The sequence below is a fragment of the Thalassophryne amazonica genome, chromosome 7, assembly GCF_902500255.1.
Source record: "Thalassophryne amazonica chromosome 7, fThaAma1.1, whole genome shotgun sequence".
Classification (NCBI taxonomy): domain Eukaryota; kingdom Metazoa; phylum Chordata; class Actinopteri; order Batrachoidiformes; family Batrachoididae; genus Thalassophryne; species Thalassophryne amazonica.
In genome coordinates, this window is record NC_047109.1 from 6094975 (window position 1) to 6113472 (window position 18498).

At 45.0% G+C, this 18498-nt stretch overlaps 1 protein-coding gene across 1 annotated transcript in view; it reads right to left on the minus strand.

Moving 5' to 3' along the window:
• Positions 1-18498, minus strand: part of adcy3a (adenylate cyclase 3a) — a 359639-nt gene that overhangs the window by 222405 nt on the left and 118736 nt on the right. Inside the window, exons 5-6 of the mRNA XM_034173754.1 lie at positions 10284-10411; positions 9311-9469 (exon numbers count right to left, since the gene is read on the minus strand). Of these exons, the coding sequence (XP_034029645.1) occupies positions 9311-9469; positions 10284-10411 (287 nt within the window). The remainder of the gene's footprint in view (positions 1-9310; positions 9470-10283; positions 10412-18498) is intronic.

Below are 18498 nucleotides of genomic sequence, written 5' to 3' on the forward strand. Positions count from 1 at the left end.
AAGTTCTCCAGATTCTCTGAATCTTCTGATTATATTATGGACTGTAGATGATGGAATCCCTAAATTCCTTCCAATTGAACGCTGAGAAACATTGTTCTTAAACTTTTGGACTATTTTTTCACGCAGTTGTTCACAAAGTGGTGATCATCACCCCATCTTTGCTTGTGAACGGCTGAACCTTTTGGGGATGCTCCTTTTATACTCAATCATGACACTCACCTATTTCCAATTAACCTGTTCACCTGTGGAATGCTCCAAACAGGTGTTCTTTGAGCATTTATCAATTTTCCCAGACTTTTGTTGCCCCTGTCCCAGCTTTTTTGAAATGTGTTGCAGGCATCCATTTCAAAATGAGCAAATATTTGCACAAGAACAAAAAAGTCTATCAGTTTGAACATGAAATATCTTGTCTTTGTAGTGTATTCAATTGAATATCGGTTGAAGAGGATTTGCACATCATTGTATTCTGTTTTGATTTACATTTTATGCAAAGTCCCAACTTCATTGGAATTGGGGTTGTACAAAGCATTCTGCATGGCATCTTAAGCTTTGCCAGAACTATCTATGCCTCCAACATGTGATGCTCTACACCAGGGGTGCTCAAGTTCAGTCCTCGAGATCTACCTTCCTGACACTCTTAGTTGTCTCCCTGCTCCAACACACCTGAATCCAATGAAAGACTCATTAAAAGCCTGCTAATGAGTCTTTCATTGGATTCAGGTGAGCAGGGAGACAACTAAGAGTGTCAGGAAGGTAGATCTCGAGGACCGAACTTGAGCACCCCTGCTCTACACCAACACTACAAAAAAGGCAAAGTACCAAGCAGCAATAATTAATAATAATAAAGACATTGTCTGAAAGGTATCATGTGCGCTCCCTCACCTTTTGGTAATGGATGACACACTGAGGATGGGGAGTTAACAGTGACCTGCATGACTAACAATCCTGCTCCTCAAAGTGTGTTGCAGTTAGTCCACTGCAGTTGCAAGCAAGACAAATGTGATACAGACAGATGTTCCTGTATGTCTGTTATATGGCTGGGGGGGCCTGGCTGCCGGTTTGTTTCTGTCTTTTGGTTTTCCTCCCAGGTGGCGTGCGTTTGGGACTGAGTGGCTGTGTTGCTGAGGCTGTCAGGACCTCACCCTGATCACCTGCGACTCGTCAGGACTCACAGCTGTGGTGCATCTGGATGGATTGGAACATGTTGGCATTTAAGACTGGAGTGCACAGTGTGTATTTGCCAGAGACTCGACCTTGTAACCAGACGGGTGAGATCGTCGTCTCGGGAGCCATCTCATCAGCAGCGGATGCTGAGAACGTCCAGGTTTGATGCACAGTCTGTGAAAGAGGAGGGGGTGAGGTCTCACGCTCGTCAGCACACTTCCTGAGGTACGTTAGATTTTGTGACTAACAGTTATACAGTCAGTAAATGTGGTGTCCCTCACACCTTATTGTATTGAGCTGTTTGTTAGTCATGTATCAGCTTCCACTGCGGTGGTGATTTGTGAACTGGATGTTCCATGCCTGCAGGTTGGGAAGCTGATCAGTAATCAAGCCAGGAAGTGTTTGCTGTTTGTACACCTTTAAGTGTTCTGTGTGTAGAGTGTGGACTCACATAATGGTTCCTTCTTTCACAGACTCGGTTGTTGCGGCCACCTGGGGGGTGTCGGCGGGGTCCTTGGGTCCGAAACAGCTTCTGGCTCCGGACCGTTAGCGCTGCTGGGAGCGCACCACGCCAGGCCGCACCTTTTGTTATTATATTATCACTGTTATGTATTAAATTCAGTTAGCCTTTGAACCGTGCTCTGCTTATTTCATACTGGGTCCTTCAAACGCTGGTCGGTTCTCCGAGCTGCGTCCGACACATAACAATGTCAGCACGACTGTCTTACATTGATTTGTGTAGGTGGCAGCACTATGTGACTGTTCAGAAGGCAGCAGAATCTATAGCTACATGGGATGATGTTTCTGACAATGATGGGGATGATTAGAGACGATTACATATACGTGTGTGTGTGTGCATGCGTGTCAAAACTCACCATGTGTAATATATCAGTTGAAGAAGAATTTTTTCACAAATTTGCAAGATTTCATGTTCTAAATTCACATTTCATTGTAAAAAATTCATCAAGACTTGTCTAAAATGGTATCATACATATATAAATGCCAATTTGTGAGAGATTTTGTGTTGCTAAAGTGAATGTTGATCAATAAAACACATAAAACTAACTAACAAAAATCATTTTCTAGCCGCTTTGTCTTGGTTCACCTTATGGCCTACAAGTCCCTGCACAGTAAAAGCTAATTTTTCTTATTTCTTTGTCATGCTTTTGCCTGTTGAACAAAAAGTTACATGTTTGTGTTAATAACATCTGTAACTTTTCACTGAGTGCCATCAGCAGGTCCAAATGTCCAGTGGTACATTCCCTAGCATTAGCATGACACCATGCTTGTATGTTTGCCAAGGCAGTGATGACGGCATGTTCATATGTTCATGTAAGACTTGACTAACCATAGGTTGTAGTAAAGCAAAGCGTGTGCGCTAATGGAAGGTATGTTCACTGAAGATTTGGTGGGGTGCAACCAGTGACAGCTGGTGACCAAACGTTTTGATGAAGCAACACTTAAAAGGCTTCCATGTTGCATGACGCAATGCTGTTGTGGACTATAAGCATGTTCTACTGGCAACAAAACAGACCCACTATGCTGACTTGATTAACAAAAACAAGCATAATTCAAAGTTTCTGTTTAACACTGTGGCTGCAGTTATGCAAGGCCAGCAACCTGTAAAATACTCTCCATTTACTGCTCAGGAATTTTTACATTATTTTGAAATGAAAACAGAAAATATCTGGTCAAATACATCACAGCATGTTCCAGTCCTACCATTAGATCCTGTTACTGACATAGGTGTCATCTCTACCAAGGTGCAGAGACTTACTCATTTTGATACCGTTCCACTGAGTATGCTGATGAAATGTGCAACTTCTGTGCAAAGCACAACCTGTCTTTTTGACCTGATGCCAACCGAACTATTGAAGGACCTGTGGGCTACACTTGGGCTCACTATGCTGAAAATTATTAACCTGTCATTTACCTCAGGTTCTGTTCCTACAAGTTTTAAATCTGCAGTGATCAAACCTATTCTTACAAAAAAAAAATCTGAATCCTTTTTGATTGAAAAATTATAGACCAATATCGACCATATCCTTTTGCTCTAAAATCCTTGAAAAAGTGGTTTTGCAGCAGCTTGTGGACCATCTTGCTGAAATTAACCTCTTTGAGCCACTGCAGTCACATTAAGAATACACCACTTCACGGAGACAGCACTTAGTAAAGAATCATCTTCTGCTTCTAACGGCCTCTGACACGGCCTCGCTATTGTTATTAAACTTAGGGCTGTTTTTAACACAGTCCATCATTGCATATTATTGGTCAGCCTTGAGAACTATTTTGGTATTCCTGGCAATGTTCTTGCATAATTGATATCTTACTCATCTAGTTGCTGCCACTGTCTTATAGAATAACATTACTTCAAATCTTGTTCCTGAAAAATAAGGTGTACCACAGCAGTCTATTTTAGGCCCTCTCCTGTTCTCCCTCTATATAACACCCCTTGGGCAGATACTGTGAATTTTTGGAATAACGTTTCATTGCTATGCTGATAATACTCAGTTGTACATGCCAATAACTGCAAATAATCTCACACCTAGTAAGACTTTAGAGAACTGTCAAGCTTCAGTGAGAAACTGTATATCTGACAACTCCTTACTTTCAAATTCTGACAAGACCGAGATGCTGGTCATTGGTCCTGTGAAACAAAGGCATCAGTCTGACCAGCTAAAGATAACCATGGACTTGTGTGTTATACGTCACAGTGATAAAGTGAAAAACCTTGGGGTGATCTTTAATCCAACACTGTACTTTGACCTATACATTAGAGAAATCACTGACTGCTTTCCATCACCTCTGTAATAATGTGAATATTCAACTTATTCTGTCTTTGACTGACACAGAGACACTGATTCATTCCTTTGTCTCTTCCAGATTGGATGACTGTAATATCCTAGTCTCTGGTTTACCACAGTCCGGCATCAGATATGTTCAACTAGTTCAAAATACTGCTGCTAGAATTCTGACTAGGAGCAGAAAGTTTGACCCTGATTCTGGCTTCCATTCACTGGCTTCCTGTCTATGCAAAGTCAGATTTTAAGGTTTTGTTATTAACATATCAAGTCCTTCATGCACTGGCGCCTCCCTATCTGGCCAACCTAATTAAACCTTATGTACTGGCCTGTGCTCTGTGTTCTCAAAAGGTAGGATTACTGTGGGTTCCAAAGGTTAAAAAGAAGTCAGCAGGCCACAGTGCTTTCTCTTACCATGCACCTGTCTGAGGAATAATGTGCCTGCTGAGATAAAACAGTCTGAATCTCTGGAGATGTCCAAATCCAGATTAAAGAACAATCTGTAATCCTTTTTGTATGACTAACATTTTAGTGTTATACTGACCCATATTTCTTCATTCCCATCTTAATTTTGCTACCAACAATGGAGCAGATCTCAGTCTCATCATATTTAATTTCTGGGTCTGTTAGTGAGCTTCTTAAAAAGAAGACCTGAAAGTTCAGATACAATTTTCCAGAAGAAAAAGAATTTTCCTGAGATGCAAGCCTGGATTTAATGTTTTGGTGAAAGAAAACCCTCCTCTGTACCACTTCATCATGAAGGTGTATAACTGGGGATACAAAATGCAAAACATGCACTATGCACAATTTCTCCAATCATAGCCAGAGAAACCTATAAGTTTTTGGGGGTTTTCTGGGTGTCTTTGTGGTTTTCCTCACTTGTTTTCAAATCAATAAAATGACAAGGGTGCCCAAATTTATGCGCCTGCCTAATTTTGTTTAAATAATTATTGCACACTTTCTGTAAATACTAGAAACTTCATTTCACTTCTCAAATATCAGTGTGTTCATCTGCTATATGATATACGAGGTCTGTTAGAAAAGTAACGGACCTTTTTATTTTTTGCAAAAACTATATGGATTTGAATCATGTGCGCTTGCATCAGCCAAGCTTGAACCTTCGTGCGCATGCGTGAGTTTTTTCACGCCTATCGGTTGTGTCATTCGCCTGTGGGCAGGCTTCGAGTGAGCACTGGTCCACCCCTCTCGTCAGATTTTCATTGTCAGGAAAATGTCTGAACGATTGGAGCAGCGCTGCATCAAATTTTTTCAGAGTGAGAGACAGCCAGGTGGAAACCATTCGGAAAATTCAGATGGCTTTCGGTGAAGATTCTATGGGCGTCACACAGATTAAGGAGCATTACAACCGGATTAAAGACGGCCCACAGCGGCTGAGGGCGCGCCACGCTCCGAGCGGCCTTCGACAGGCTGAAATGACCAGATCATTTCCAAAGTGAAGGCTGTGTTGATCCAGGACATCGTGTGATTTTGCGGAAGAGGTGGGCATAGCCATTTTTAGGCACATTCCACTGTTAAAGGAGATTTTGTAATGAAAGATGTGCGGCGGAATTCACGTATCGGGACGAAGCCGCAATGGCGGAGAACAAACGCAAGTCCATGTTGGAAGTCTCATGGGACATGTTGACATGCCCAGCTCTCCACAATTTCTCGGATACTCACTCGACTAAAAATCCACTGAAAGCTGTCTGAATCTTCTGAATGGTGGAAGATATGTTACCATGTTTTCTTTCATATGGAGTGAAAATGTTACATGTTACATGTTACTGGGCCATAACTTAGAAGTTATGGCCCAGTCACATGGCACACGATGATTCCTAAACGAAGGGAAAAAGTAAAAAAGTCACAATTCGCTGAGACAAGGTGGACAAAAGAGTTTTTATCACCAAACAGTCTGCGAAGCAAGAGCGCAAAAGGGACAAAAGAGGAAATTAACAAAACCGAAGCTCACAATCTCGACGAAACGCACCTGGAGCCACAGCTGGTGCAGTGTGTGTCTGCATCTCTGAGTTCCAGGACTCGGCACTGGGATGGAGCTCATAGCGCCTGAGTCCTGGAGAAACTGCAAACAGAATCTGTGGAGATCTGTGTGCACGTCAGTGGACCACCTGCTCTGGTTCCTCGTCCAGAACAAAAGAGGGATCATCTCCATTATCATCAGAATCCACGCTGTCTGTTGACACGCTGCGTGCTCCGTCTTGCTCCAATTAAAAAAAAAAAAGTGCGCTGTGGTCACTGCTGTATCACTGTATTATGTTCTAAGCCATATATATTTATTTATAACAGAAAACTGTCAAAAGGGAGAATAAATATAAATGTAAGTGTAAAGATGATTGAATATATGAGAGCAGTAAATTAATTAGTGCGTGTGAACGCGCGCATTGACTCACATGTGCGGTTATTCCACCAGCTGATCACTGATCCATAATGTGAATTCTTCCTTCCAGAACAGCTCTTTATATCATCATTTTGATTCATCTGCCTGTTGCCACATGTACAGAAGGACTGGATTATCATTCCTACACTCATATTGTTATATTTAATACAAAATAATAAGCGCACGCAGGAGCTGCTGCTGCCGCTGCTGCTGCATTCAAGTACCGTCGGAAATTACACAACTTTTTTGTTGTTTCAAATTCGACAGTTGATTGTGGCAAAATAATTAAAAAGATTAATTCTGGCCTATGTAAGGTGCCTGAACCTATTGAAGCTGCCCCCCACACAGATAAAAAAAATCCAAACAAGCAGGCTGAGTTTGTCCTGTAATTTCCAACGGCACGTGAAGCAGCAGCAGCCTCAGCGCTCACAAACCGGCTTCTGCGCTGTGTGAAAACGTTCAGCTGCTCCAACGATGTCAAATTAAACAATAACATTCCAAAAACTAAACAAACGATGAAAAAAGCAAAACGAGACACAGATAAATTAAGGTTTTCATTGCCCTTCGTTCAAATTTTTCAACAGTTTAAAAATCCTGATGTAGCGCCAGCTGCAGGAACGAGGCTGCGCAAATGTTAACGAAAGTCCAGATTTCTTGTTTCGTCAGGGCTTCGTCACCCTTCGTTAAGTACCATGTGACTGGGCCTTTATACTGAATTAACAGCTGCCTTTTGCAAAAATGATGCTCTGTTTGTCTGCTATGGGGGCCCCAGGAAAGGCTGTGCCTTGTCCAAGCAAAGACTGGCACGGTGGGTTGTTAACGCTATATTGCAAGCTTACAGGAACAGTGACCGTCAACCTCCTCCAGTGAAATGTCATACAACTCGAGGCATATCCACCTCCTGGGCTGCCCTGAGAGGTGTGCCACTGACTGACATCTGTACTGCAGCAACATGGGCTTCCTCCTGTACTTTTGCCCGCTTCTACAGAGTTAATGTAGCTGCTCCTCACACTGTGGTAATGGCCGTATTATCGGCCTCCTCAAAGCTGATCAGGTAAGCAGCTGAGGTTGGTAAGTGTTGGTAACAGAAGCCAGCTGGCTTCTGTTATTCTTCTCTACAGAGTCAAAACAGAAGTCAGACTACCAGACCAAGGATTTTAGCTGAGGAAGCTTCTGTGATTAGAAGTGAAACATCCTCTTGTCAAGCAACCCAGTCCAGTTGAAGATTCAAGCTTCTCTACTCACCACCAGATGGTGATCAGCTGACTGCTCTGCCCCTCTCTTCACCCGAGTGTCCAGAACATGCGGCATCAGATGAGATGATACGATCACAAAACTGATTATCAATCTTCGGCCTAGGGTGCTCTGGTACCATGTACACTTATGAGCATCCTTATGTTCGAACACGGTGTTTGTTATGGAAAGTCCGTGACTTGCACAGAAGTCCAATAACAAACGACCATTTGGGTTTAGATCGGGGAGGCCGTTCCTCCCAATCACACCTCTCCAGGTGTCTCTGTCATTGCCCAGTTGTGTGTTGAAGTTCCCCAGCAGAACAATGGAGTCCCCCACCGCAGCCCCATACAGGACTCCATTCAACGACTGCAAGAAGGCAGAATACTCCAAACTGCTGTTCGGTGCATATGCATAAACAACAGTCAGAGATCCCCCCCATTTCTGAATGAAAGATAGCTGAAAAACTATCAGTTAGCAGACCTGCTGTACACTGTGCAATCGAAAAATACAAGAACAATGAAAGTTATGGTGACAAATGCTGTTCCGGGAGACTTTGTAAAACCACCCCAAGAGAGGACCACATTATTTGAAGGTCAGTAATCAGGTCACCAAGTAGTTCCTGCAAGAAGATTCAAGACAATCTGCTAAATCATGGCACTAAAGTCAGCATCAGCACCATTTCATGTTGTTTGAGCCAAGAATTCATATTAAAATCGTATAAACCTTCTGCCAAGCCGAGGTTGACACTGACCATGAAAAAGAAAAGACGTTTGCAAAGAAACACAAAGATTGGACAGTAGAAGATTGGGCTAAAGTCCTATTTTCTGATGAATCAGTGCTGCAGCAGTTTGTTGTCCGAAAGCGACATGTACAAAGTCCAGTAGGACAAAGGTTCAATGAAATGTACACAATATCTACCATGAAACACCCTCCAAGTCAAATGATTTGGGGTGCAATGAGCAAAAAGGGAACAGCTGGACTTCATTTTCTTGACCCAGGTACCACAATGAATGGACCCCGGCACAAAGCTCTGCTAGAAGAGAAATTAAAACTTCATATGGAAGTGCATCAGACTGAAATTTTCATGCATGCACCTTGCCACAGATCCAAGATCGTTTCAGACTTCCTCAGAAAAAATGGGGTGCAGACATTAGAATGGCCAGGTAACAGCCTGGATCTTAATCCTATAGAAAATCTTTGAACCTGCATGAAAGATAAAGTTACAGAAAAGCAGCCAGCTAATGCTGAAGCATTCAGGACAGCAAATAAGGAGGTTTGGGCGAAGGAAATGACTCCAGAATATTGTGCTTCCCTGATAGACAGCATGCCTCGCCGCATCCAAGCCGTGATCCAAAGCAAAGGCGTCCACACTAACTACTAAAGGAATGGACCATTTTCACTCCATATGAAAGAAAACTGTACAGGTCATAATGAATTTCAATAAAATGATTTCCAAAATAATTTTGTTTGTTGTAATAATATATTGGTCCATTTTGTGGGGGAAAATTCCAGTTTGCATGAGTGGAATTAAACTTTTGCAAATGACTGTACATTAAGGCGTAAGTAATATTAAGCCACCTGTCAAGTACTTGCGTGTTTAGTTTCCAAGGTTGACAACTGTGGCTGTCACAAAAGCAACAAATCAAGAATCAGCAAAAAAGAAGAGTTTAAAATATATATTTTTTTCTCTCTTTATGGAGTGTGTGTTGATTACCCTGGAATTCCGCCAGCTTCCATTTTATTGGCCACAGTGACATCAGTGGACCACACGTCATACTGCCAGCGCTTCTGACCCAGAACTCCTCCCAGAACCGTCCCACTGTGGACTCCAACTCTCATGTCCACGGCTGTGTGGGTTTTCTCACGAACATACCTGTCACCAATTAAACCACAAAAGCAGCTGGTAAGTAAAAGACAGCAAGCAGAAGTGGCTTTCTTCATAGATTTGAAGAACTTTGGCTACTTAATACCCCAGTCACACCAAGAATGTTGGAGACCACAGCACAACCCTGACCACATGGTCATTGCGGTCAGGGCACCAAAGCTGCAAAATATTTCCTTTGCCTCCATTAAAAACTTGGAATGCATGCAGCATGACTGACTGAAGATAGATCCTTTACATGGGGAGGTAAGGTATTATCAGAAATCCTCAGTCGAGTGCTGCACCACTGCACTGATGGTGGTTTGATGTTGGTTTGATATTGGACATTAGATGCGCAAAAGTCCAAAGTCTTTTTATTGTTTATTTGTGAAAAAAAAAAAGAAAAGGCGTGTCATTGGTGAGGCTGAGAAATGGTGGATCCTGATTGGATGAAAAGCGGGGTGATCCAAAGCCTGGTATTTTCAATGTCTTTTTTTGTATCGCCCTGTTTTAAGATTTGTATCACCCTGATTTTATTGCCACAGTTTCCAGGGCAGTAAAATTGATAGGAAAAGTATTTGATTTATCAGCCCTGTTTTTTGTTTTATCTCATGAGGGCTGGTTCACAAGTATAGAGCAGATTTTTATTGTAATATTTGATAATCATGTTTTATTGTCAGAGTGAACATGTATTCTAAAAAGGAGGGATCAGAAAAACAGACGACAGAGCATGGTAGTCAAGCAGCTCAGTGTCATCAAGCATTAGGTCAGAGGTCAAGGCAAATGTCAGACTTATTTACTGCTGCTGCTTCCTACGAGTACTCACGAGATTGCGTCCACCATGGCCAGGCCCATCATGATGGAAGAGGCAGCGTGGTCCTCCCTGTAGTCTGGAAGACCACAGATGCAGTAGTAGCAGTCTCCCAGGATCTTGATTCTCAGCTGGTGATATTTCTGTGAAGAGCAGAAACACTGACTTGAGAAAATACCACACTGCATGAATGTCAGAAACTAAACAACAAATGCATCCGTTATGTTTTCCTCCACCAACCTAACCTAAGGAGGGCAGAGCTAATGTCACCAATCCTTTCTGTGATTGTCAGGAGGTGCTGGTGTCACATGTTACCCCAAGTCCTGGATTTCTACCTCCAAGGCAGACCACTTGTTGTGAAAGTGACGTGACACGGACCCACAACAGGGGGCGGTAATGAACGGACAATGGATAAGCCAAAAGTAACAATTTAATGTTGTGAATCGCACAACAACGTACAGACAATAACAATATGGTGGACTGTCAATCATACACCAGGTGACGTGTGGGCAGGCTCGACGATAGAAGACGCCTGGCGAGAGAAGAGCCGGATCCCCACACAGCTTCCACCACCAACGGAGCTGAAGAACACCGGAGCCGCCAAGCCCTGCGCCCCAGGTGGCCGCTGTCTTCAGCAGTCAGACCCGGTACTGCTGGCAGAAAACAGAGACAGTCCTGATGAGTGTGAGTTCGCACACTCAGTAATCCCACAATCAGTGTTTAGTAAAGGAGGGAGAACCTCCACCTCCAATCACACACTCGTGCAGCTCCTGTTTAACCACTTATCTTGGTTTGGGGTGTGAGGCGAAGCCGTCGCTGATCACACCAAACGCCAATCCCACAGATAAGGCAGAACACCACAGGATAACGGCTGCAAAAGAAGTTCAGGTTATCACTCAATGATTTGAGTCAGCAGAGAAAGTTACCTGAATGGTAGCTGATTTCTCGGCGGGGAGGTGGAGTTGCAGTCCGGCCTTTATGGTGGTGGTGATGAGTAGTGGATGAGTGACAGCTGGTACGGATGATGAGTGACAGCTGTCACTCCTGGTTGCTCCGACGCCCTCTCGTGCTTGAAGCCCGCACTTCAAGCAGGGCGCCATCTTGTGGTGGTGGGCCAGCAGTACCTCCTCTTCAGCGGCCCACACAACACCACTGGCCCATTCTCACCTTTAGTGGGGGCCTTATCCAGCTGGTGGGTCCTCAGCATTAAAGTACCTGCACACCGGAGCATGTCCAGAAAAACGCACCACATGGAGTCAATGTAGCACAAGGCCTCATCTCCTCAAGCAAACATTCATTTGACACAAAGCCATTCCCAAGGATTCTCCGGAGAGATCCGGTACCAGAGTCATCTCAGTCTCACCAGGTCCCTAGTTAGCATCCAAGACCCAAAGCCACACAGTCAGACAGGAAGCAGCAGGACCCTAACAACTTTGGACCTTAGTTTGCCTCCACTTCCTGAGGAGACTGAGATCCTTTGGAGTGAGCAGGCCTCTGCTTAAGACCTTCTATGACTCTGTTGTAGCCTCAGCTCTCCTCTATGCTGTCGTCTGTTGGGCCCCGGGCAGCACAGAGCGGGAGAGAAAGAGACTGAACAAGCTGGTCAGGAAGTCCAGCTGGGCTGTCCTCTGGACTCTCTGGAGGAGGTGGCTTAGCGGGGGGTGTTAGCCAAGTTCAAATCCATCATGGACCACTCCTCTCACCCTCTGCACCGGACTGTAGTGGAGCTGACCAGCTCGTTCAGTGACAGACTGAGGCACCCTCAGTGAAAGAAGGAACAATACCGCAGGTCGTTCCTCCCTGCTGCGGTCAGGCTGTACAATAACACTGAATTAACCACATGCAATAATATGTCCACAAATCATGTGCAATAACAACTTGTTTACAAATCCCTGCACTAATGTCACCTTACCACACCTAAACTCCATTTCACATATTGTAAATAAGATGCTCCTATCTCTTTCAATCCCAATCATGTTTATATATATGCATATGTACTTACATATGTACGTACATATATACATGCATATGTATATGTGTACGTCTTTCATTACAAAATGTCCTTAAACAGTGGAATGTCCGCATAAAGTCCTCATGCCGGCCTCTTCTGAATCTTCTCTGTTCTCTCACGATGTTCTGGGTGAATTAAGCCTTAAATTAGGATGTTTTCAGGTCGAAACAGGCCGACGACGGCGCCTGGAAGCACTGCACGACGTCCTGCTCTGTGGGAAGTCCTTACAGCGACAGAAACACCCCATAATCTCTCATCAGCCGTTAAACTTTTCACCGAAAGCCAGCTTAATTTCTCGAATAGTGTCCACTCGGATATTCCTCACAGGTCCAGAAGAAATGTTGATAAAGCAACGCGCGCCGTCTCGAGCAGCGTGTGAAACAAAGGAATTCAGCCGAGAGGGCGGGACCACATCTCACTCAAGGCCTGTCCACAGGGAAATTACGTCACCGACGCGTGAAAAAACTCACGCATGCGCACGAGGGTTCAAGCATGATTGGTGTAATCGCACGTCATTCAAATCCATATAGTTAAAAAAAAAATAAAAGGGTCGGTTTAATATCTAATAGACCTTGTGTGTGTGTATATATATATATATATATATATATATATATATATACAAGGTCTGTGAGAAAACTATCCGACCTTTTTATTTTCAAAAACTATAAGGATTTGAATCATGTGCGCTTGCATCAGACAAGCTTGAACCTTCGTGCACATGCGTGAGTTTTTTCATGCCTGTCGGTTGCGTCATTCGCCTGTGGGCAGGCTTTGAGTGAGCACTGGTCCACCCCCCTCGTCGGATTTTTATTGTTTAGGAATGGCGGAGCGACTGCTGCTTTGTTCCATGAAAATTTTTTCAGAAACTCTGCCAGACAGCCAGATGGAAATCATTTGGAAGATTCAGATGGCTTTCAGTGAAGATTCTATCGGTATCACACGGATTAAGGACCATTAAAACTGGATTAAAAATGGCCCACAGCGGCAGAGGGTGCACCGTGCCCCGAGTGGCCATCGACAGGCTGGAATGAGCACATCACTTCCAAATTTAAGGCTCTGTTGATGCAGGACGTCGTGTGACTAGCAGAGAAGTTTCAGAAGAGGTCGGGATCAGCACTTTATCGGCACATTCCACTGTTAAAGGAGATTTTGTAATGAAAGACGTGCGGACGGATTCGCGCGTCGGGACGCAGCCACTCATGGCGCGGGACAAACAACACCTCCGTGTTGGAAACCATTCGTAAGATTCAGACGGCTTTTGGTGGCTTGTCAGTCGAGTATCCGAGAAATTGTTTAACAGCTGGGCATGTTCCAACTTGTCCTGTGAGACTTCCAACTTTAATGTTCTTCCAGTTTTAATGGTCCTTAATCCGTGTGATACCGATAGAATCTTCACCGAAAGCCATCTGAATCTTCCAAATGATTTCCATCTGGCTGCCTGGCAGAGTTTCTGAAAACATTTTCATGGAACAAAGCAGCAGTCGCTCCACCATTCCTAAACAATAAAAATCCGACGAAGGGGGTGGACCAGTGCTCATTCAAAGCCTGCCCACAGGCAACCGACATGCGTGAAAAAACTCACGCATGCGCACAAAGGTTCAAGCTTGTCTGATGCAAGTGCACATGATTCAAATCCATATAGTTTTTGAAAAAATAAAAAGGTCGGATACTTTTCTAACAGACCTCGTATATAACCATTTTCTATTTCTATTTCTACCACAATTTCTTATGTCTTGTACTGTTACAAGTATTATTATCATTGCTTATCCTTGCACACGCTGTTTGATGAACATTTTCCTCGACTTGCACCCATCTTGTGCGTTTTTTAAGAGCTGACGTAACGTGAATTTCTCCTCTGTTGTTGTGTGGGCCGCTGAAGAGAAGGTACTGCTGGCCCACCACCAGATGGTGCCCTGCCATGCGGGTACCTTTTTGCCCTGAAGAGGGCACACTGGCCTGTTGGCCTCTTTTGGCACCACCAGGTGCACACCGTTAGGCTGTCAGCTGTTTTTCATCATCATCATCCACACCATAAAAGCCTGGGAGAGACACCATAACTCTGCCGAGTTATCAGCTTACCTCACAGGTAAACCAACTCAGCCTTTTGTGCCGTAAGCACATTCATTGTTACTGAAGTCTTTGCAGTTGTGATTTGTATACTTGCAGCTTGTAGCTGGGTTTGTTGGAAGTTTGGAGGAGCTGGCGTCTCCAATCCTCACTTCTTATTTACTAAGTATAACAACTGACACTGCACATTTTCAAGTTTTCCTCTGCACTCTGGGAGTTATTGGATTTTTCCCGCAGGAGGATTACTGTGTTTGCTGACTGTTTGCTGGGTGTACACATACCCACATTAATCTGTTTTTGCTCCTGCCAGCAGTACCGGTCCGACAGCCTTGAACAATGGCCACCTGGGGTTTCAGGTCTTGGCGGTTCTGGTGGATTGCGGACCTCCAGCTGGCGGTGGGACTACGTGGGTCCCGGCTCTTCTCTGGATAGGCGTCTCCTACCCTCGGGCCAGCCCACGTGTCACCATTATTACTAAATTGGACTTTGCATATTTGAAACCTTGTTTGCACCTTTGCATAATAAATTGTGATTTATTCGTATCCTATTGACCGCTCATTTATGCCCCCTAACGTGGGTCCGTGCACTCACTTTCTCAACAGGATAACTCGGCCATGTCATGGATTCCGGGGGGCGTTTACCACCTGATGACCGATCGATGGAAGTGCAAGGTGCGCAGAATCTACCGGGAGGATCGCTGAGTGAGCTGCAGCACATTTTGTCTAACCTTTCTGCTCGACTGGATTTGTTAACCGAGCAGAACGCTCACCTCAGTAGGCTGGAGGTTCTCAGCATGCAGGTAGACACGAGTGCGTCAGGCGCGGCTGCAGCCACTCCCCCTCCAGTAGATCTGCAGCCTAACAGAGGTAATCCAGCGGTCGTTCAGAAGTCTCCCCCCTCGTCGTCCAAAGCTTACATTAGTCCCCCGGAACCGTACGGTGGTTGTGTTGAAACGTGTGCTGACTTTTTCATGCAGTGCGCGCTCGTTTTTTCACAACGGCCCGTTATGTATGCGTCGGAGCACAGCCGGGTGGCTAATGTGATTAATTTGCTTCGGGGCGAGGCACGCACCTGGGCGACGGCGCTCTGGGAAAAGATTCATGGATCCTCTCGACTTATACTGGGTTCATAAGGGAGTTTCGACAGGTGTTCGATCATCCCAATAGAGGCGAGTCTGCTTCAAATATGCTGCTGTCAATGAGACAGGGACGCCGGAGTGCAGCTGATTACGCAATCGACTTCCGCATTGTGGCAGCGAGGTCCGGTTGGAATTCAGTCTCACTCCGCGCCGCCTTTGTAAACAGGCTGTCTCCGGCCCTAAAGGAGCATCTGGTGGCTAAGGATCAGCCGCGGGATTTAGACGGGCTTATCGATCTAGTTATTCGTTTAGATAATCGGCTAGAGGAATACAAGCGGGAGCGAGACGAAGGGCGTGGCCGGATGCGCGCCATCCCTCTCCCCTCCAGATCCGAAGCAGCGCTGTCCTCTCCTCGCTCCAAAGCCAGGGCTCTCCGCGTTGCACCAGCTCCCCCTGCTGACGAAGCTATGGACACGAGCAGGGCTAAAGTGAAAGTGAATGAAAGACAAAGGAGACTGGCCCATGGAGAGTGTTTTTACTGCGGCTCGAGTGAGCATGTGCAGAGGAACTGCCCCAAACGGTTAAAACTCCAACACTCACCCTTAGAGACTGGGCTAAGGGTGAGCCATACAAACCACACGGGCGTTTCACGCAAATGCGCATGACTCCCAGTCACAATTCTCTGTGGGGATTTAACCCTTACCGCTCCAGCACTGACTGACACAGGATCAGAAGGGAACCTACTGGACAGTAGGTGGGCTAAGGCCGTGGGACTCCCTCTGGTGGCCATTCCTTCGCCATTGAGGGTGCAGGCACTAGATGGCACCCTACTACCAGAAATCACACATCAGACACGGCCTTTAACCTTGGTCGTCTCTGGTAATCACAGGGAGGAGATTGTGTTTTTTGTAACACCTTCTACCTCCAGGGTTATTTTGGGCTACCCATGGATGATAAAACACAATCCCCGGATTGATTGGCCGTCTGGGGTTGTGGCTCAGTGGAGCGAAACCTGTGTTTGCTGACTGTTTGCTGGGTGTACACACACCCACGTTAATCTGTTTTTGCTCCTGCCAGCAGTACCGGTCCGACAGCCTTGAACGGTGGCCACCTGGGGTTTCGGGTCTTGGTGGTTCTGGTGGATTGCGGACCTCCAGCTGGCGGTGGGACTACGTGGGTCCCGGCTCTTCTCTGGATAGGCGTCTCCTACCCTCGGGCCTGCCCACGTGTCACCATTATTACTAAATTGGACTTTGCATATTTGAAACCTTGTTTGCACCTTTGCATAATAAATTGTGATTTATTCATATCCTATTGACCGCTCATTTACGCCTCCTAACGTGGGTCCGTGCATTCACTTTCTCAACATCTGTGAGATCAATAACGTTTATTTTATCTTATCTTTCTCCTGCAAAGATATCAGCATCACCAAACACCTCTGAGCTTTGACTTCATGACTCCATAAGCTCTTCCCAGGCATCTCTGCATCTCAAAGGACCCCAGAGACATGAACATCACCACTGAGGTCAGTGAATGTCTCAGGTTTTTAAATCATTATTTATGTTCTGCTCTTCATCATTACTTTTATTGCTTTGACCTTTTTTTTAACGATATCTACTTGTTGTGGATTGCCCCTGGTCCTGCCTGGTCTGCTGGCTTCTGTCTTTGTCTCTGTGTTTTCAGGTGAAGCTGAGGTGGAGTTACTGGGTGAAGATGCTGGTGGCTGGGTACGTCTGCTTTGTGTGACGTCAGGGCTCGGCTCCTGGCTGTCAAACTGCACATGTGCACACTGCTTGTGGCTTTGTTTGAGCAGCATCTCAGGGCTGATCAGGATTTCCGCTGAATGGATGTTCACAGCTAATGTTCATCTTGTGTCATCACCCTTCCAGATTTAACCCCGGACTTGTCATGGGTTCAGGGCCAGAATCTACTTCTTACCACAGCTCACAACTGCTGTTTTCCTTCTGAAGAACCTCAATGTTCCTTGTGGGAACCGGGTTGCCTCGGGTTCCCAGCTGTTCCATGCCATCACTCTTATTTTTTTGTCTCAGTGTTCTTCGTTTGGTGTCCCGTCACCACGGATGGAGCTAATGTCACTTCCCGGGATTTTCCGCTGTGAGCCTCTGAGCTCATTAACTTTTCCTGCTGTGTTTTTCCGGACTGGAGTCTCCGCACTCCTGTCGTAGCTTTTTCACTGTGGGCTCCCATGTCCAAGAAAGTATCAGGCGCTGTATGTAACCCGCTGTGTTTCTTCCTCTCTGAATTTTCCAGGCTTTAGTGAGTTACCTGTCAAGTGGAGTTTTCATGCCTTGAACTTAATTAACTGTGATTTTTCCTGTTAAGCTCTCTGGCTTCATTTACAGTCTGTATTTCCTCTGTGAGTATTCCTGGTTCAGACATAACTGCCTGTGTGTTTCTGTGTACGTTTTTGGGCTGATAAGGTAATCTATCGCATTTTGCTCTGTGAGTTCCAGCACTAAATATTATTCCGCATTATTACCACTTACTGAGGTGTTGCTGGGCCGGTAGCATAGATTTACATTTATGCTACCTGTCCATACCTGCCTGCAGTAACGGACGGGTATCCCAATACCCGCCCACTGTGCATAAACTGATGACGTCATAGCATGCACAACCCAAGAACTGTCCACAGACGATAACATGAAAAGGCGGGAAGTGTGTGTTGGTCCCAATATGGATATTCCGGATGATTTTATCATGGATAGTCCGACAATGAACAGCAGCCAAAGCAGCCAGCTTGATGAGGACGCCCTGCCAAATTTAGAGAGCAGCGCGGTGCCAGCCAACACGACAAAAGTTAAAGTGAGTCAGCTTTTTATATATGCGTTTGCTGGGTGTCGTGCGTTTTGAAATGACATTAAATACGAGGTCTGTCCATAAAGTATCGTACCTTTTTATTTTTTTTTTAAACTACACTCAACAAATATATTAATGCAACACTTTTGGTTTTGCTCCCATTTTGTATGTGATGAACTCAAAGATCTAAAACTTTTTCCACATACACAATATCACCATTTCCCTCAAATATTGTTCACAAACCAGTCTAAATCTGT